At 47.7% G+C, this 19,900-nt stretch overlaps 6 protein-coding genes across 6 annotated transcripts; 1 reads left to right on the top strand and 5 right to left on the bottom strand.

The window, feature by feature from the left end:
- Window positions 1-121: 121 nt before the first annotated feature.
- On the bottom strand, window positions 122-1,777 carry FSUBG_4278 (uncharacterized protein; the record flags this gene model as incomplete). Its single annotated transcript, XM_036682250.1, has 1 exon — window positions 122-1,777. The coding sequence occupies one exon, from the start codon at window positions 1,775-1,777 to the stop codon at window positions 122-124; it is 1,656 nt and encodes a 551-aa protein (XP_036540099.1).
- Window positions 1,778-3,329: 1,552 nt separating this feature from the next.
- On the top strand, window positions 3,330-5,458 carry FSUBG_4277 (tRNA(Ile)-lysidine synthase; the record flags this gene model as incomplete). The annotated part of the gene is made up of 3 exons (XM_036682249.1): window positions 3,330-3,393; window positions 3,482-5,202; window positions 5,438-5,458. 3 exons carry the CDS (start codon window positions 3,330-3,332, stop codon window positions 5,456-5,458), a joined length of 1,806 nt encoding a protein of 601 aa, XP_036540098.1.
- Window positions 5,459-9,978: 4,520 nt separating this feature from the next.
- On the bottom strand, window positions 9,979-10,764 carry FSUBG_4276 (uncharacterized protein; the record flags this gene model as incomplete). Its single annotated transcript, XM_036682248.1, has 1 exon — window positions 9,979-10,764. One exon carries the CDS (start codon window positions 10,762-10,764, stop codon window positions 9,979-9,981), a length of 786 nt encoding a protein of 261 aa, XP_036540097.1.
- Window positions 10,765-12,791: 2,027 nt separating this feature from the next.
- On the bottom strand, window positions 12,792-14,304 carry FSUBG_4275 (uncharacterized protein; the record flags this gene model as incomplete). Its single annotated transcript, XM_036682247.1, has 3 exons — window positions 12,792-13,255; window positions 13,301-13,510; window positions 13,563-14,304. The coding sequence occupies 3 exons, from the start codon at window positions 14,302-14,304 to the stop codon at window positions 12,792-12,794; spliced, it is 1,416 nt and encodes a 471-aa protein (XP_036540096.1).
- A 731-nt stretch (window positions 14,305-15,035) lies between these two features.
- On the bottom strand, window positions 15,036-15,713 carry FSUBG_4274 (uncharacterized protein; the record flags this gene model as incomplete). The annotated part of the gene is made up of 1 exon (XM_036682246.1): window positions 15,036-15,713. One exon carries the CDS (start codon window positions 15,711-15,713, stop codon window positions 15,036-15,038), a length of 678 nt encoding a protein of 225 aa, XP_036540095.1.
- Window positions 15,714-16,617: 904 nt separating this feature from the next.
- On the bottom strand, window positions 16,618-17,182 carry FSUBG_4273 (multistep phosphorelay regulator 1; the record flags this gene model as incomplete). The annotated part of the gene is made up of 3 exons (XM_036682245.1): window positions 16,618-16,873; window positions 16,952-17,106; window positions 17,162-17,182. 3 exons carry the CDS (start codon window positions 17,180-17,182, stop codon window positions 16,618-16,620), a joined length of 432 nt encoding a protein of 143 aa, XP_036540094.1.
- Window positions 17,183-19,900: the final 2,718 nt, after the last annotated feature.

The raw sequence follows: 19,900 nt of genomic DNA, 5'->3' as shown, positions 1-19,900 counted from the left end.
GGTATCCGCAAGAATCCAAAAAAGTAGAAACATCAGGTCATAAAAATCGTTGCATTGCATCAACGCAACCACCACCGCTTTCATCCCAATCCCGGGCTGATAACGCACTCACCCACCCACATCAGTTGGTGACGAGCCCGACCGTTGTCTGATCCTCCATTACCCAAGGCAGGTCTCGGTTCCCAACGTTGATGCAGGTGAGGTAAGAGACACTATCGGGGGTGCGCGAGGTACCACCCATATCGAGTTCGAGATTGCTGCCCATGAGGGGCCGTACGATCTCTCGTGCCATTGATTTGAGCTCATCAAGACGCTTCTCAAATCGCCGAAGGTTCTCCCGGCTGTAGAGCTCAGGGGTGAGCTTGAGGAAGCGCTTGCAGTCATCGTGGCCGAGGAAAGATGCGGGATTATTCGAACCGAGTTGGCGATATGCACGACCTACAGAATTCAACGGCGGGGCTGCGGGGGGTAAGGCGGCGACGCTGCGGCCGCCGTCACGAGAGGTCGTCCTGCGTCGCTGATCGGGAGGCGGCTGCGGAGAGGTGTTGTCGGCCAGCCATTGGCGGAAGAGGCTTACGGACAGCCAGTCGAGGTAGTTGTTGCTTGGGCCGACACGTTCACCACGGCTGTTGGTGAGCCCAAGACGGTACAGACGTCCCTCGATGCGACCGACCGTATCTTCCAGTTCGTCAACCTTGTCCTCAATAATATCCAAGACAATGTCGGGCAGGGCTGCACGCAGGCTGCGTTCCCCGACCGGCCACTGCCCAACGACGTGAATCAGGGCTTCCTGAAATATCACCCTGCTGCGAGCTAGGTACCCGAGGCGGAGATATGAGATTGGGTATTTGGCGATTTGCTTCCAGAGCCGTGACTGGAACTGCAGCATGTGGTGATCAACTCGAGGTCCCACCACAGCAAGGGCGTCATATTGGTCGGCGAGGTTGAGCAAGCTCTTGCATTGGACATAGGCATCTGCGACATTGACACCATCGAGGTTGGGCGGGTAATTGTAAAAGATGCGAAAGAGGTTGTCGTAGTCGCGCAAAAGGTCCTCGTCCGCTTGCGATAGCTCTTGGGCTGGAGGTGGGTGGTTGGATGAGAGACTGAGGTTGGCGACGGAGCGAAAGAAACCACTTGAGGCCGACGAATTGGACAGCGATCGCGAATGTGAGTGGGAGTGTTTAGAGCGACTCTGAGAGCGTGCGTCTCTTGCACTGACTGCAGGGGGGGCTGATGCAGGACCAAACAAGGATTGTGTAGTATCTCGCGACGATTCGTCTCGTTGGACCAGCATTGGGATATCGTTTGGTCCAGACTTGGGGTCCAGCTCGTATCGCCATCTCTTCCTGGGTGGATGGATGCTTCCTCTTTGCGACACTGAGCTGACTTCGCTTGCACTGACAGAATCCGGTTCCCCGTCCTCTCCGATGCGGGAGAGCTCATTGCCAGCCGGTAGTGCGCGAGCGCGGGACCACTGGCTTGATGTGCTGGTCTCAAAGAAACCACTCGAGCGCGTGAGTGTATGGCGATGGAGAAGATATCTGTTCTGCACGGGAGCAGCATCGGGAGGCGTATCGCGCGCGCGGACTATGATTTCTACATCGCCACTGCTAAACACCGGGAAGTCATTGTGAAGAGCGTGAGAGGTCCCGCCGGTATGAGAACGATTGTAGCGTTTCGATCGCGAATCTGATTGAGATCGACGGGAGACGACAGAGGAGGGACCGCGGCGGGAGACGGAGGAGGCGGTTGGAGGCTCCAGCGTGGACACCATGAGGGCTTTTTCAATATTGAAAGATTGCGAAGGTGATGATTAAGAGCCGCGCAGGGGGTGTGTGAGGCTCGGGAATGCGGCTGTGGCGGAGCGAAGGTAGATGAAGAGCTAACAATGAGGCTGGTATAGGTGATGAAAGATGCAAGTAAATTGTGAATCACATGGGGCGGGATGTTTTGGTTTGTTGCGGAGCGACGAGACAATATTTGGCCGAGAAACAGTTATAACGCGACAGTGGGAGATAAGAGGTTGAGTTGAGGGTAAAAGTTGAGAGGAAGCAGTAAAAATAAACAAGACGAGACAGGGCAATACCTACGTGACTGTGTGTGTAATGGATGTACAGACTTAGGCCTGTTTGTATGTATGTAGGTACAGTAAAGACAAGGATAACCTGTGATGGTGGCACGAGGACAACAAGAGGCCGCTACAACCAGAGAATTCAAGGTAATGGGCCATGATCCAAAACATGCATTTCCCACTCCACTCAAACTGGCAAGGCTGTCTCTGCTCCTTTCTCGTTAGGGGCCCTTTTATGCCTTGGAGGCGAATCATTTGAGACGGTGACAGGGGTTGATGAGGGTCTCTTCTCTTTAGTTATTACCCGCATGGTTTAGTGAGAGTCTTTGTCGGGACACGACGAACCTGTCACTGACTGCTACGTTATTGGAGGCCTGTACTGAGGAGATACTAACTGGCAGACTGTGATAGCCTGTGACAGACTGTGACTGATGGGTTCCAATATGACGATTGTTGTTTATTTACCTACCAAAAGCTTAATTCTTGTGTCGTGTTTTGTTTCTAACTATAGGTACCTGTGGCTGGTTTATAGTGCACTAACGCAGTTGACCGTTGTACAGGGTGAACGGCGCTGTCTCTAACATAGAAGCTTGTGATTCTATGGTCGATCACTGCCTTGAGCGACACTGATCGATCACTCTAGATTGGTTCACGGTGTTTCTTAGCGAGACAGTACATACATACATATGCCTAAGGTAGTTGTTGTCAACATGGGGGTGCCAAGATTAATGGAGTGCTTTGGTCTTGTTACTGGGTAATGAACTTCTTTGTCTCAATTATCAATGCACTCTGTACTGTTCTCAGCAGATAAGTTAGTCCCGTTACTACGTTCATCTTAAAGTCGTCTACGGAGTAGGCATATCTAAGATATCACAGGATACTCTCGACTTACCCAAGTTTGCCTCAGTTACGTGGAGCTATATTAAGCTTGCCGAGATATTTCCATATATAAGATCAAGGCCCTTATTTCAAGAATCTCAATCATTTACTCTTGAGTTATCAAGTACATCTCGTAGAGGCTCCCGTCCGTGCCGTCGTGATACAAACACCCGCTCGGCCCCACCAAGGTAGGTAGCTTGGACGGAATTCAAACTATCAGACCCACCCAAGCTTCAATTGAAACCCGGCATCACCACTTTTTCCTTTCTCTACGCTCGCATCAGCAACAACTTCAGCTTCAGACCTGGTCCGCCAATTGTGCTCCAGGCTCGCTAGAAATATAATGGAATGACTACGGCCTTTCGTGTATTTCATCATGCCCCGCGGCCAATTCAAATCAGCGAGTTCAAAGATGCCGTCGACGCTGTTTGCCGTCCTCGGTACCCAACCGCTCGCTTTGCGAGACCACAGCGTATAGGTAACTGGCCCAATGCTTTGCATTCTTTTATGTGACTAACTCTCCTCTAGTACTGGCTATCAGTGGGGGCGTAGATTCAATGGCTCTCGCATTTCTCATGACCAAAGCTGTCCGCTCATTCCGCGGCATGAAAGTCGCAGACAACCCAGTCCATGGCGTTCTAGCTCTCGTTGTCGACCACAAACTACGTGACGGAAGCGACCATGAAGCGTCAGAGGTTACCAAGGAGTTGCGAAAACTTGATATCAAGGCCAGTGTTTCTACTCTCTCGTGGAGAGACGAGAAACGTCAAGGTCTTGACCCTCGTCAACTCCCCAATGTCGAGGGCCTCGCTCGTACTTACCGGTATCGCGCACTAGGCCGGTACTGCAGCTATCATGGTTCCAACAGTCTTTTCTTTGCGCACCACAGTGATGACCAGTATGAGACAGTCCTCATGCGACTACTCGGAGGGCATGGATACCGAGGTCTGCAAGGGATAAGAGAGGCTAATTCGATACCCGAATGCTACGATTTACATGGTGTCTACAAGAGTGGTCTTCTCGACGACCAGCTCAGATCAACCCCTGCACTCAGCTTCCGACCAGCTCTGAAAGAATTGAAACGTCTACGACGTAGAATTCGTGACGAGTTGACCCTTGAAAAGGCCAATCTCTTGGAAGATCTCCCTCAAGATCTCGTTCAATCGTACCCGGGATCGGAAGAGGTCCGTGAAGTCTCCGACGTTCCATTCCTGAAGCCCTTGGAAGTTGAGGATGGCGGTGTCATGATATATCGGCCTCTTATGGAATTTGACAAGGATAGACTGATTGCTACCTGCGAAGCGAATAAGATCCCTTGGGTAGAAGATGCGACTAACAAGGACCCTACATTAACGACTCGAAACGCCATCAGACATCTGGTTCGAAACCATGCCTTACCAAAAACCTTGCAAAAGCCTTCTATCCTCTCTCTAGCTAAGAGATCAAAAGAGAGAACTAAGCTTGAAGAAGCAGAAGCCAGCCGTTATCTTATTCGGGAGGCCGTTATCAAAAGTTTTGATCCAAATGTGGGAACTTTGCTGGTAGAGTTTCCAAAGCTGCGCAGCTTCAACAAACGATTCAAAAGACGCTCTTTACATCCTAATAACGAACTACGCAAGGATCATCGGAGAGTTGTCATGACCATCGCAATCCGCAAGCTTATTGATTTTGTCACCCCTGAGTACCATCTCCCGCCCCTTTCAAATCTCGAAAAAGTTGTCAATACTTTGGTCCCTGGCATGGCTCCTGATGCCAATACGATACCCAAAGCATTCACCGCCGCTGGTGTGTATTTCGATCCGATAGTCAGAGGAACATCGATCAAATGGCTACTCTCCAGAGCCCCCTATACATCAACCCAACCCCTTCCGGTTGCAAAGCTATACTTGCCTCCGTCATACTTGTCACCCCCTCTAAACACAGAGGAGGAGTTCACGGATTCCCCGGAGGCTTTCAGTCACAAGGGATGGGCGAGATGCAAGCTGTTCGATGGCCGTTTCTGGATACGCATTGGACGTAACAGATGGCCTATGTGGCAGGTCCACCCTTATCGTGCAGAGTTCGCCAAAGCATTCCGCAAGGCGCTGCCTCCTCTACGAAAGGCTCGACTGGAGAAGTTGCTCAAGCACTATGCGCCAGGAAAGATTCGATACACACTCCCCGCTATCTACGGTGTCGAACGCAAGCGGGATCCATATTCTCAGCATATCAGTACGATACTGACACTTCTTGCGCTGCCGACTCTGGGAGTACGTGTGCCTGGCCTCGAGCGGTGGGTCAAGTACGATGTTAGATATAAAAAGGTTGACGTCTCACTCCTGGGACATCACCCTCGGAGGGAGATCAGGGGCCGCTTCGTCAGGCATCGGCCGTTGTTTGAAACGGGTAGCAAACATATATTGCGGCTGATTGGGGGAAATGGACGGCAACGATGATAGGCGCAGCTGACACCTCAAATCTTACACCCTGTGACTCTACACTTAGTCCATCCACCCTAGGTTTTGATAATCTTTCTCATGGTTTTGTAGATTTAGGCACTCAATACCCCGAATTTATCCTAAACTTAGGAAATATACTCTAAATTTATTGTGGCTGCATGCTTTCGACCTTCTTCTCTGGTGTTTTATTGTTATTCTTCGTTTTCTTTTCGTTTTTGCTTTTTTACATGATCCCGGAGGAAAAATCCGCAGACCGACGTGTGTTAGACGAGATTTAGACTAGTCCTTTTCATCGAGGGCCATTTCCTCCACCTTCTTCTGGAGTTAGGTGCTTTCGTCCTTCTTCTTTTTTAGTTTTTTTTAGAGACTCTTTGGTTGCTGACCTTCTCCCTAACATCATCAAGAGTTAGTCACAGTTTAGACTTGATATTGGTGAAAACTTACGATTCGGACAATGGTCCCAGGGGGAGTGACAGAAGAGCCACCGGAAATGATCATGATATTGCCCGCTGCTGGTAGTTAGTGATTGCATAATTCCGCATAAATGGATAACTATTTACGGAGCGACAAACAGGCATCGGCTGTGTGGTTGGCTTTGCGGCAAACAGAACAAAAGAGTCGCTTGGCCTTGGGAGAGGGCCTCGCCTCCTCTGGTGTCCAAGTCGTTGTGGTTAAAAAGCTCGTAGTTGAACCTTGGCCTCCCCCCCACCCCACTGGTTGCTCCCCCCTTGTCCAGAGGATCCTATATAGTGTGTCAGTACTCTTGGGCTAAGGACGTCGTGGGGATGGTGGAGGGGAAGGGGAGGAGAAAGAGATGACTTTCGTTGACGAGGAAAAGTCCAGTGAGATACTCACGACCGCAGACAGAAGAGCAAGATGAATGTAGCAAAAACTCACGGTAGCCATTGTGGCGCGACGTTCGTCATATTGGATCTCATTGAGATAGGTCGAGCTTCTCGTGTGGAAGATGATGGTTTGTTGCATTTCAAGGAGGCAAATGAGAGTTGTGAGAGAAATATAAAGGACAACCCCTCGGCAGGTAAACTGCTCCTCACTCCATACCTAACCTGGAAGGCAGCTTAAGTACTTGAGGGTGAAGGGAGTTCAGCACTGGCAGGCAGATGTAAGCCAACTGCACCTGCCCTTCAACACTGACGAACGTAATAGGAGATAAGAACGAGCCTGAATAAGGTAAGTAGTAACCATCAAACATACCTACCTAGACCGAACTTGTTCTAAGTCAATGAGACAAAAGCATACGGCCTAAGGGCCTCATGAGCCTGTAAAAATAGGTCTTGACGCAAAATAGAAGATAATGCCGGAATAGTAACTGTTTTACAATATGGATAAAGTGAAAATCAAAACCGAAATACCAACTTGATAGTAAGCTACAATAGCATAAGGCTGAATTATAGTAACTCTTGAGGTTATATTACCAGTTGTTGCAGATAATAAGCTTCATGAGCTGAAGTGATTAGATGTGACGACACTCATGATGGGACATAATGAGGAGGGCCACGTCGGATTCTGACTCAACACAGGCACATAAACCTCAAAGTAATATGTAGGTTTTGTACCAGCTCCGGATATAATGCATTCGCTTTTATTTAACAGCACTTGTTCTCCTTAAACCATGTTTGGCTACGATGTTTGGTGTGCCATGCAAACCTCGGAATGTGGACAGGATAATAGATGAAGTACACGATATTCCCCATCCGCTCTCCAGTCACGGCGATGAACCGTTTGCCACGCCTCTTCCACTTTCAAATAAGATGAAAATCCGCATTCACTTTGTTGTTTACCATCCTGTGGCAGTAATGTTGTAGTTCTGGTTGGCTTTGACTCCTAGCCAAGAGCTTTCTATGTCTAGGTAGCCACGAAGTTATCCCACTAATTGAATGATGAAATACCCATGTAGTGCACGAGAGCACCTTCAATGTAACCGGTCAGTGCGATTCTATAATCGCCAGCAAGGGAGACGTCCTTGACCTCGAACAGTTGTACCCCCCCATGCACACCTTGACCTCTACTTATGATCTACTTACACTTTTATATATGTTCCGGGTTGGCATACTCCATCAGTTATAGCTATAAATCCGCAATAGCTATCGCTAGAAATTGACAAAGGCTTCTCGTCTGAAGCCTCATTCTTGTTTGTCAACGGAGTTTCGCGCAAGCATATTTGTTGTATACTTGTAGAAAGTCATTGCTGTTCGCTGAGGGAGTCATGCATGATTTTGGAGGGAGGGTAAGCTGGCTCTCGGGCGATACTCATTTAATCCGGTAAACGTATAACTACTTGACACTTACGAAGCAGATCGTACCTTCCGGCAGTGAACAGATCGTGGCTTGTGCCATGCGATTCCAACGGTCGATCGTGGGGTAAAGGTTAAAATATGGGGCTTGCGCAAACCCTATCCTGTCTCAAGTTGATGACCATGATCTTCACTGTGTCAAGATCATCAATATATTAATGCAATGGGGGTTTTCGTGTGTGGAAGAAAGTCTCTGTTGACTTGCATGCGTTCAGATAGGTCAAAACTCGCAAAGGTATGAATCATACACACCATCTCACTTCTCCATCATAAGCAGCACATCCAACGGATCAAGAGGAATTGCCACTTACACTTGGTGGTAACAAGTAGAAATTAGCATGCCAATGTGATTATTAGACCAAGACTCAGTCACTGTTCCTTCCTGTCGCAAGTGATTCGCAGCAAAAATGACATGGCATGCGATCAACGCTGGTGCATCAAAACAACAGAAACAAGGAAAAGATAGTTGTAAAAAAGAGATACAAAACGAATTGAAAAAAGATTTGTACATCGACAACGGCAGGGTTCGAACCTACGCGGCCGAAGCCAACAGATAACCGAAATGAAATTCAAGTCTGTCTCCATAACCACTCGGACACGTTGTCTTATGTTGACAAACGGGCTAACAAATTGAGTCCATATACCCCAGCCAGTCGATCCACTTTTGGTGTTTGCTGCACGACAGTGGAAAGAGCGGTTGAGATGGTGAACTACGCTTCTCGACTTCCTCTTCGTTTTCTGCAAAGTTGTAAAGATATCGCCCGATATACCAACAAGCGATTTTCAGTGAGGCATTTTTATATCGCGTCTTTATAGCCGATACGGGAACAATACCTTCTTTGAATTGAAAGGTCATACTCTCGAAACCTTAGGCTTCACTTACATACCAGGCATCCCTCAGAAATCGGACTTCTTTTGATCAAGAGAAACATCACCCAAGTCTCTGGTAGGACTCAAGACGCCACCTTGCAAAAGTCTGTTTATGTTCAGTTCATGTTCAATGTTTTTCATCATTTAGGGTTTCTCATCATATTTCTAGGCAGAAACAATTCTAAGGCTTTCATAAATAGGTAGGTTGGTCTCTTACACTTCACGTCACACATGAACGCATAGCCAAGATCTCCATCCCAACACACAGGGAAACTTGGGCGGCCCCAAGACGATATTCAGATCAGATAGGGTACAAGCACCAGAATGTGAAATTATATTACTCTCAAGTTCGGCCGTTCAAAACTTCTCGCATAATAACATGTTAGTTCATACCAACACCTCACGCATGTACTTTCAAGAAGGTCTCAATATAAATGCCGATAATCTTTCATTCTCAAACCCAGGTATGTATTTCGGCAATTGCACATTTGTAGAGCACGGGCTTGTTTGTAGTCTCTGCTAGGATATGCCTAGGGAGCAAGAAACCTACTGATGTGGTGCTGGGGTGTAAAAGTAAACTGGTCTAAAGACTTATAAAGATATACTAAACTTACATAAGACTTTTCACCACTTAGAAAAGAAGTCCTAAGCTTCTTCTTTCGCCTTGGTTGTGAACTCGTGAGGCTATGCTCGGGCACCAGCATGAGCCATGAATGAGGCCAGCCAAGCACGTCCTACCCTGTGGAAGTGTGAGGCGAGCGTCGTGACTTGATAAAGCATGGGGACATTCCTGTCATACTCCTATCGTAAATAAATATAATAGTTTACTTTATTGATGACACCACTATCATTAAAGTATGCTCGAGCCTGGGCAAAGGTCTTTACATGTGAGCTCGTGTAAGTGGTGACTCTTGCTCACTCTAGTCCAATCATAGCGTGGAAAGGCATCGCCACGCTCATTCACGCATCTTCACTGCCTAGTTCACGACCCCTTTTCACATTTGTTTTCATTTCCAATGTTACTCATTCTCGTTTCCTTGTGTGGAGTTTGGTCTTAAATATCTGCCATCACCCGCCTATGCTCGGTACAACATGTTCCTGATCCCCACAAGACATCAACATCCGCACCCAAACAACGAACATTTACTGGTTTCAAGCTGCAGAACCCTCGTATACTGATCTGTGATTCCATCATCTCAAGGAAATATTCCAAAAAGCTGATACTTCGTGCTGATAATCTGGCCAGACAACGGGACGGCAAAAGCCTCCTCGCAAGATCACGAATCCACCAACGAGAGCACAAGAAGAAAAGAAAAATGTCATACACGACCTCAAGTTCTTTCCCGATACTTGGTCATGCTTGGAGCCACCAAAGGCCTCGTCGAGTGACGGGCCTCTCCACTCAGCGATAATAACCCTGCGGCGCCCGATTTCGAGTCGACGACCCCCGATGCCTTGACCGACTGGCTTCCACCACCGCCGGCTCCCGATTATGGTGATCTGGCCTCCAACCAGCAGGGTACAAGTTCCGAATTTGGACCTGGGAGGCTTCATGATAGTCTCTTGCTCTCTGATACATCTCCTCATTGATCAGCCGGTTCTGGTACAAGTGATCAAGAAGGAAGAAATCTGGACGCATCTGCCGCCCCGAAAGACCGTTGCGAAAGTGCTCCGCAATATGGTGCATGCGCTTCCGATAGCAAGTCTCAGCATCTTCCTGGTTGTGGGAGGATGCTCTGAATGTACGGTCACAGAACCAGCAGATACACACCGTTGGAAAGATGTTGCGAAGGTGGAAGTCCGCAATGTGTGCAATCCAGCGAGATTCATCGTTCAGGTCGAACACAACATCGCAGTCCCCGAAGCCGAGGAACTCGCATGTGAGGAACGACGGAGTCACATATGGCTGCGATTCCGGTAAAGAGGCAACTGGAGGAGGTTCTGTGTAGACCGAAGAGGGTTGGGGAATTGGCCCGTCGAAGCAGGAAGACATGAATGTCGAGCTACTGGCGGTTGACATGCTGATGCTTTGAGTAGGAGTGCCATTGCTATCTCTCTCTGAGATCATCAAGCTTGGGGCATAATAACTTGGGATCATGGCGGGGATAGCATTCCGAGTATGGCGTTGTCCTCTCCTCGCGTTATGCTGAGTTATGAAGCCATTTATATCATTGGCGAGGTCCCCCATTTTCACGATGAAGACAACAAAGGCAAAAGGGATGTTCAACTGGCCGAGAAGAGAGTGGGAGCTGTTTGTGATGGAGTCACACGTTTGTCAAGTTTGTGTTGAGATGCTAACACGAGTAGTGACTGGTATGGATAAACGGACACAAGACAGGACAATGGGCGATAGGAAGTTAGATGCAGCGCCTTTGATCTGTTGCGACAAGGGCAGGTAGAGGAAAGATGGACAGCGAAGAACAAAGAAACCGGAAACTCGAGCTTCTTAACCTTAGCTCAACACGCCAAGTTTGAGCGTCAGCACGAACACCATCTCCCTCGAAGGACCGGCCCGTCGATAGCCTCATATGAACCACCCATCGGTCAATGATGCTTCCTATTCGTTATCACCCTTCAAACACATGAGCAACGTGATGAACGATAACACACTGAAATCATTGGGAATGCAGTGCAGCCGTGCATGGCTTCAGTGCATGCAGAGAACCATGTCCATCCGCATGCCATTGTCACAGAATGATACACGCCTCGGACGAAGCCGAAGATAGTCGGCATAATTGCAGGCAGAGCGACCAATTGGAGGTGACGGCGTCTTGGTTGCCAACGACGTGGGCACCAGTGATGGGTTTACTACGCGGAGTGTGAGTGACACCAATTCACGGGTCGGATTGAAGACGAAGACAATCAATGGCTTCAGTGCCTTTGCACTCCATGATCCTGGAGAGGGATAATGAGTTGGATATGTTGGCAAAGCGACCTTTGGAATAGTTATGATGCTATTTCTGGAGGAAGCTGGAGCGCGGGGAAACAGAAACTCCCCCAAAATTGAGGCTCAAGACAACCTAGGTACGTAAATCAGATGGCGTCGAGGTGACTCTTAAGCTCTTTGACGCTTGGCAGGTTAAGGAGGATATACCCTTGTCCATCAGAATACCCGTCTGACAGTCTCACCCATGGCATGGCATGGGGGCATCACCATATGCACAATTCTAATTACGTTGGAATATTCCGCTTTACGCAATTAAGCTGACGATGGACAGCTCGGCCTCCGTCTAATATCAGATCATACCTATATCTAGGGATTGACGAGGAGCCTTCCTTCGACTCTATCAACAGCTCTCGAAACATACACGCACGCATGCACGCACCGACAGCTTAATACCCGGTTTATCACCATCTCGATACAAAACATGCTTTCCCTTATGAGTCAACGACAAACAACCATGATAAGGTAGCCGCCAATGCGACATGCCGCTCTGAGACATCTCCACGCCAAGCAGGCTGCCATACGAATATCCTATTCCAATTCCCCATACCGAACTTAATTAACCGTGAAGTAATGGAGTGAATGCAGGTAATATGAACGCATGAGTTGGCATGCATTGCCGAAGCGGATATCAGCCCTATGTGGGTAGGGTAGACAGACAAAGTGTCCAGGTAGAGATGCCAAACGAGGAATGCAATGCGATGGTGGCATGTTCTAGTAATAAGCCAACGTTGATACTACTAATTAATACCTGCAGATACACATCGACTTGTCCCCCAAGTATCGTACTTGAGCTCAGCAGAAGCTTGCAATGGATTTATGAAAGTCAACAAACCTTTGGAAAATATAGTCCTGGTTATACGGATAAATCAATTGCTCTCGATTTTTATCTTCCTTACCAAGACCAACTCCCTTGAATACTTACATGATCGATGATCGTTATCTCGTGTAACCATACCGTTTTGCTCCGGACCTCCAACCAGGCGATCATTGGCCAGAGCATGTTTATGACAATAATATTCGTAATTCATTAATATAGTAATCTAACCCTAAAGACCGACTCCTGCCAGTCAACTGCAATAGATCTCTTCAAAAGATCCTGTACATAGGTGGCGAGAGCCGCCTCTGATAGCATGTCGTGTAGAATGCGACCTTGCCGAAATGTTAGTTGCAAGAGTATATACGCAAATGCTAGTAATGGACTCTATAGATCGCCCAGCAACCAAGGCCGTCATCGAAGCCTTGCCTTGATAAGATGGAAGCCAGTGATATCAACTTTCTTCAGGGCTACACAGCACCCTTGCCTTCAGAATGACATTGCGATATTGCAAATGCCCACCATGCTCATCGCCATGCTTTATCACTCCAGGAAAAGCAACACAGCAAATCTCCCTCCCAGTCAGAGACTCTTCATCTTCACCACCCAAGTCTTCCATTGTCTCTGACTCAAACATGACCCTTTGATGTGGTAAAACGGTGGGCATGTTCACACGGAGGACGGCCTTTTGAACAGCGACAAGGCGCGCAAGCTCGATTGAGTTGTTCACAAGAACTCGTAGCCCGCTATCTCGAGCCTCGGATGGTGATGTGCCGCAAAGGGCATCGAGAATACGGGTTATTCTGCTTAGGATAGCTTCTGTGACGGATGATGTTGATTCCTTAAGAGATGAGCCATCTCTTCGGAGAAGTGAAAGGGTGGAGGAGCGCCATTGGTTTATGGCTTCATCAGAATCGGCTGCAAAAGTTAGTGATTGACCCTTATGAGTGGTGAAGTACATACCATATGAAGAAATGAGCTTTTCCAGCTGCCGAAACTGTTGTGTCTGCTCTTCTGATAGACCGACAAAGTAGGCGTCAAAGACCATCTCGACTAGTACCTTTGATACAATAGACTGCAAGAGGTAAACTTTGTGTGTCGATACAAGCTCCTCGTACATAGGCACAAGATCATTGACCTCAGCCAACGTTTCTTCATCCAGATTCTCCAGATCTGCACATGTCAGTACTTCTTCAACCTTGTCCTCAATGGCAATGCGACTTACTTATCTTGGCCTTGCGAAAGTTCACAATAACCCAGTTCTGCAATCCATTGCCTAACCTTGCCATCCCATCACCAAACACCTCGTCGCACTCTTGTCCATCTGTCCTTGTGCTATTACTCACCCACTCTTTCAGACCACGCACTTGCCCTCTTAGACCTCGAATCTCGTCATCTCGCTCCTTGAGCTCTCGTCGTAGAACCTCCCAACCCTCTCGAAGCTCTTCCCGTTCGCCTTCTCGGACTTCAACCTCGGCACGCAGCAGTCGTAATTCAGTATCTGTCCGTAAATATTGCTGGTTCAAGGCACTGTGCTTCGCTTGCCAAAATGTGGCTGTTTCGCTTTCGTTCTGGCTCAGCTTATCCAATTCACGATGGAACTCTCGCTCCATGATGCCCATCTCCTTCTCCAGATACGCGATCCTCTCATCCTTCTCTTTCAACGCAGCCTCGAGTTCTCGTTCCCTCTCTCTCTTCTCCCTCTTTTCTCTCCTTTCTTTGCGCTCCTTTTCGCGCTCCTTTTCCTTTGTGCTCCCGCTGCCTGTCACAGCGTTCTCCTTCTCTTTGAGCGGGGCACCGCCGGGGTTGTCGAGGGTCTCTTCGGGGTTCGCGTTGGCATTGGAGGCCATGGCAGCTCGGGGAGGCATAGCAGGCATGCTGTTTCGATTGTTGCTCGAGGCGCCGGTGCGCAAGGTATGGGCAGGTGAGGTGCCAGGCCCTGGACGGCGCTTTTCAGAAGTGTTCATTGCGGTAACGAGGCGGAGCTTTTGCTACAAGGTAAGATCGGATGTATAGCCCTCCACTGCAGAGGATCGTCAAGTCGTGGGGTCCGAGGCCAGGCGGTGCTGGTTCCGCATTGTCGCTGGCATCAAGTGCTGTATGGGATCGCAATGCTCGAGGTTTGCGTAGGCGTTATGTTGAAGAGATGACGTTTGGTTCCTGTATTTTGATGCCCGGAGGTGAGCGTTTGATTACTACCTTAGAATTCTAGGCGGCCGCCCACTGAAGGTGCGCTAATTCGGCTTGTCGCGAACCCAGTATCAGACCCCGGATCACTGATATGAAGTGAGATGAACGAGATAGTTCGAGTTTTATGATGGCATGGATTAATATAAGTTTGAAACATTTAATTTACAGCAGATTCTAGGCAGTCAGTGGAAGGAGCCTCTGTGTTATCTAGGAGCTTCTACGGATATTTACTGCCTTGATTCGATATTGCTGGTTATGCGGTCTGTTGCCGCTCTGTCAGCCTTTGAGCATCATGATACATGGTTGGTAATCCGTAGTCAAATATCAAAAGGATTCAAGCGGCAACCTAATGAAAACTCTGCTTATGTGGCTGGTTGTTTCATCAGTAAATTTCTCGGTTGTATCGCTATTCAGCTGCCTAACAAGACATCATGTCTAGGCTTCTTAGGCCAAGACTTCCAAAGCAGTATTCGCCTCAAGATGCTCACGCAACCTCCAGGCTTCAGGATTAGAACCCGACCTCAGCCACGGCCTCATAAGCTTCGTCGTCTGTCCCCTCAATCTTCTTCGCCCCCATTCGACACAGCGTAACCTTGTCAAGGGGCATGTCTTCCAACCAGACATAGTCATCATATGAACTGACAATGTCTCTGGCATCAAGCGTCAACTTCTCTCGTCTTCTCCCGCGACCATCTCTGACATAAATTGTATTAACAACAGTTGCATGGAGTACCAATGGCCTGTCCTCCTTGGCCATCAATCCAGCTTCCTGAAATGCCGCCTTGATCTGTTCACAGAACCTCTGCAGAATTCCCTCCGTATCAACCGGTGGCGCATAGAGCACCGAAGTCTTTTCGGCGTTCTGAAAAGCATGTAAGCCCTTGAGAGTTATTGAAAGCCCCTCTTCGGTCGATGTCATTCCAGCCCTAGCACTTGCCAGGCACTCCTTCAACTTCAAACTCTTCAACACCTCACTGGCCTGCTCAACGCCCTCATCCTCGAGGCTCATAACACCAAGTGTCAGATGCATCGTGCCGAGTGGACGCACTGCAGTCGGTGGAACACCAAAGCCAGAAGGATTCGTGACTTCTGTGTGGAAAGCAGCCAAGCTTCTAGCAAGCTGCGGCCCGGCCAGGGGAATGCATACGAAATGCGTCGGAGACACCCTGACTGGTTTTGGCGGCATGGCTGAAGTATCGAATTTGTCTTTCTGGGGCAATTTCTCGATCAGCCTCAGTGATAGTGTACAAGTGCAACTGCGAATAGATGATATGTGACAATATGTCTACGACGTGTCTTGTCCTGGGTGAGGTTATCAAGTGAAACGACAAGCATATATCGTGGGACTCCGCTGGCTGAATTAATGATTCAAAAGTCGAGCATACCCTGCAGTTCTAAAGGTTGTGAAATGACTAACACGCCATGTGCAACGTATCTGACATTGGTCTGTCACACCTCGATGATGTCAGGTGTTCGTATCAACTGAAATTGTATCCGTAGATCACGGACGGTAACCTAAGCTGTGTCAAGATTACCCCACCAATGTCAGAGCTCTCAGGGTCAGATCAGAGATGCAGCTAATCAGTCACATATCAACTAATCGTTAAGGTTTCAACAAAAAGAGAAAAGTGAACATAGATAGACCTCGCTGAATAGCAGTCTTTGGCCAATGCGCGTCAGAGTACCTTTTGCTCCAATCCCAAGCATTTTGTCAAATCTATCTACAAAGTCTGCTTCTGCTTCTGCTCTCAACAATGCGTGTCAAAAAGGCTGTTCAATTCAAAGAGGGGTGGAAAGACACTCGATGCCATTCCGCACTACCTCATAACGCCTTCAACATGATTGACATTGACCTGACGGGCCGTCCTCTAAGCCTCAAGCCATTTCAGGGCCTGGGGTATCTGCTTCGATGAACCCGGCCATTTCCTTTTCTGAATGTACCCAACACAACAAGTATTTGTCGAACCGAAAATGCTCCTATCGGGGTTTCGTGACAAGAGCCAAGTGGCAAGTCACGCCTGCAAAAGACTGCCTCCATTTGATCGTGAACGCGACATCTCCTAGGCTGTGCGATGATGGGAATAAATGCGTTATTCCCTTGAATCGTAGTACTGCCTCAAGAGCTTCTCGACCTCAGCGTAATCCGTTTTAACAGCTTTGAAAGCGTCTTTGATGTGCGTTAGACAAACCTCCGAGTCATCTTCAGGAGAGCCGTCGAGCTTTTCGTGTTTGCCATAACGCTGAATCTTTTCGCAACCATCCCTGATTTTGATGAGTCCGAGGGTCGCTGATGAGCCCTTGAGGAAATGTCCAAGAGATGAAAGCTTATCAAGGTCTTCCTCTTCCCTAAGTGATGTCGACACAAGGTCAGAAATTAGCCAGTTTTCCCAACCATCTATGCAGCGCTTCATGTTCTCAACTCACAATGCCTCCTGTATCTGGTCAAAGGTCTCTTCTGCTTGATCGAAGAAGCCAAATACAATAGAAGAGCTGAATTCACAATCGCCTGGCTCATCCATTTCAAGGATTTGCTCGAAAGTAGTCATATCGATGTTGTCACCGAAATCGACATCGTCACTCTGGGGTTGGGGTTGTTAGCGACTGTACTCGACTCGCATTCAGGATCAAGCCCACCTTCTCTTCGGTTGGCGACATTTTGGCTGTAGTGTTCGTTTATATTCCTTGGACAAATGTATTAGGTAGGTGCGGTGAATCGAGACAGTGCTGAGAAGCTCCGGGGTCGTAGTAGCGTGGGTCCGCGGAGGAGAACGATCTGAGAGAAGAAATGATAGAACCTAGGTAGCCTCGGGGTTAGAAACTCTGGCACAAGAGAGATCAAACAAGCGAGCGCGAAACAAACAAAGACAAGGATTCAACAGCTAGAGCCACTTGGACTTGGACTTGAGCTCGAACAAGGAGAGGAAAGATTTGAAAATTGGAGGTGTTACCGCGGGAGCGGAATGGAACAAGATGTGAGTGGCTGGCAAGGGGTCTCAGATCAAGCGAAGCCATGGCGCCCGAGTGACGCTTGGTTTCTGTCAGGGCGGTAGAAGTAGCTGGAGAAGGGTGGCCGTTGCGTTGCGCTATTCCAAGGGTTGGGTTTGCTTGTACCTGAGGTTGTTGATTGGAGGGGGTGTCCCTTTTTTTTTTTTTTTGAGTTCGCGGGAGCTGCAGCTATCCTGGGGTATGACGATATACAAGACAGGAGCTAGATATCGACACCTTTAGACAGAGGACCAGCAAGAAAGAGGGCAGAAACGAGGAAAGAAGAGCACAAGGAAGAGCACAAGGAAGAGTAGAATCAAAATAAGGGCCTGAGAGATATGGCCTGTGCTTGGTAGAAGGCGGCGGTTAACAAGTGTGTGATGTCGGGTGCTGGTATGTGGGCAGTTAACTCATAAGTGAGGGGCTAACGATGGACAGGGAGGGTCCATTTGCATCCATTCGAAATCAACCATCCCATCCACCCATTCATTCATTCATGGATACGTAGGTAGGTAAGGTAGTCAAGTCAGGTAAGGCAGGCAAGGTACCTCAGGGCTCAGGTAGCCATCTTCAAAGCCATTATCCTCGGACGAGCCATCGCGAGTGGGGTTGAGCCGCTCTAGCAGATGCAGGGCGTCAAAACCGACTGGACTGTGATGTGCTATGGCCAGCCATTCGAGGAGACAGAGACGGGACAGTGAATGAGTGGGGGATGGTGTTGTGTTTAGTGCGGAAAAACCACATTTTTTTAGGCGACCGGTCGAATAGACTACCTAGGTAGGTAGACCAGAGACATTCATGTCCATATTGGGGAGGGTAAAGAAAAGGAATGGAATGGCTGGTGTAAATGAGAGAACATGAGAGAAGCAATTCAAGGGTATCGGAAAAGACAGAATGTGCATATCTTGGCCTTTGGTAGGGAGGAGAGATATGTGATGCGATGCGATGCGATCCATGATGCAATGTGATTGATGTTGATGTTTCCTTACCTGGATAGATCTAATCAGAGTGGGCCGTATGTGGACTGTCGATTCTTTGGTGTAAAGATACTGATTAAGGGCATTTGTCAAGGGGAAAGATTATCAATCTATTCCCTATTCCAATCTCGCGTGCCCTCGTGTATGGGCAGATATCGACTGAGAGCGTGTGGTTGACTGTGAATGTGTGAGTGAGTGACTGACCCAGCGACTTGGAGGTGCTGTTCTGCGGGAGATCCCGAAGCGGGCTGCTCTGGTACGACTGACGACAGTGGCTGGATATAGCGTCACAGGTCTGAGGCACGAGCAGGGAGTAGAATTCGGGGGTGGAGGGGCATGGGCATGGGCATGGGCATATACAAAAGAGGAGAGAAGCCGTTGAAGTTTTTCGTACCCTAAAGGAATAGATGCGAATGGAGATGGCTTATTAGGTCGATAATAGGTAGGTAGAGAGAGAGGGAGAGGGAGAAAAGAGGAGAGTTCCAAGGTTTGTAAATAGAATTGAATCTTTTGGTGGCTGCTGAGGTGACTTCGAATGGAAGAAAGGGCCCTGCCGATTACGTCGGTGCTCACTGTTTTGTACAAGAGTTCACCAAAAGAGACAAGAGAAGAGTGCAAAAAATCGGGGAGAGGACACCAAAATGCACCAACAGAACCCAGCTGTTGCATCATTTGGTTCCATTCCGTCGAGAAGCAGAAGGCCTAGATTCCACAGCTTCCATTGGGGGAGACACCAATCCAGAAGCCGTAAATGATCGTCCATCTCTTATGTACTATGGTATTGGGCATAAGTAGGGGCCATTTTCAGTAGCTTTGGTGGTCTGTGCGCTGTAACTGCACTGTAATTTAGTGCTAATTGCACTGAGAGGGTAAGTATACTTTATTCTAATTGGCTCGCTTAATCTTGCTTAGCTACTATTTATAGTATTTATGGCGTATTTCTTATAGCGTTATAGATATAATAGTAGCCTGTATATAGAGGTCCTTACTAAAAGTTTTATCTTGCCTCCCTGTTTGTAATAGGGGACTCTAGGAGGTTAGAAAAAGTAATAAAAAAGGCAGTATATATTTTCCTTACCTATAAACCTTATATAACCCTTCTATAAGCTATTAACTAATTTCTTAAGCTTTTTAATAATCTTATAAGTCTTTTAATTATAACCTTAAATATAGATATTATAATAAAGGCTTTTATTATATCTTTTAAGGCCTTATATAGTAATAAGTCCTTTACTAAGGTTATTAAAATATTAAGACTTTTAATTTATTAGGTTAACTAAATATATACTTATATAATTAATCTTTAATTTTAAATTAATAATTTTAAAAGATAAATATTTTAAAGATAAACTTTAATTAAGGTAACTAATAAAGGCAATAAAAGAAATAAAAAAGCTTATTATTAGTAAGG

The sequence above is a fragment of the Fusarium subglutinans genome (assembly GCF_013396075.1).
Source record: "Fusarium subglutinans strain NRRL 66333 chromosome Unknown NRRL66333_c0000039, whole genome shotgun sequence".
Lineage (NCBI taxonomy): Eukaryota > Fungi > Ascomycota > Sordariomycetes > Hypocreales > Nectriaceae > Fusarium > Fusarium subglutinans.
The sequence above is the reverse complement of the archived record's forward strand: the minus strand, read 5'-3'. Positions and strand labels throughout refer to the sequence as shown.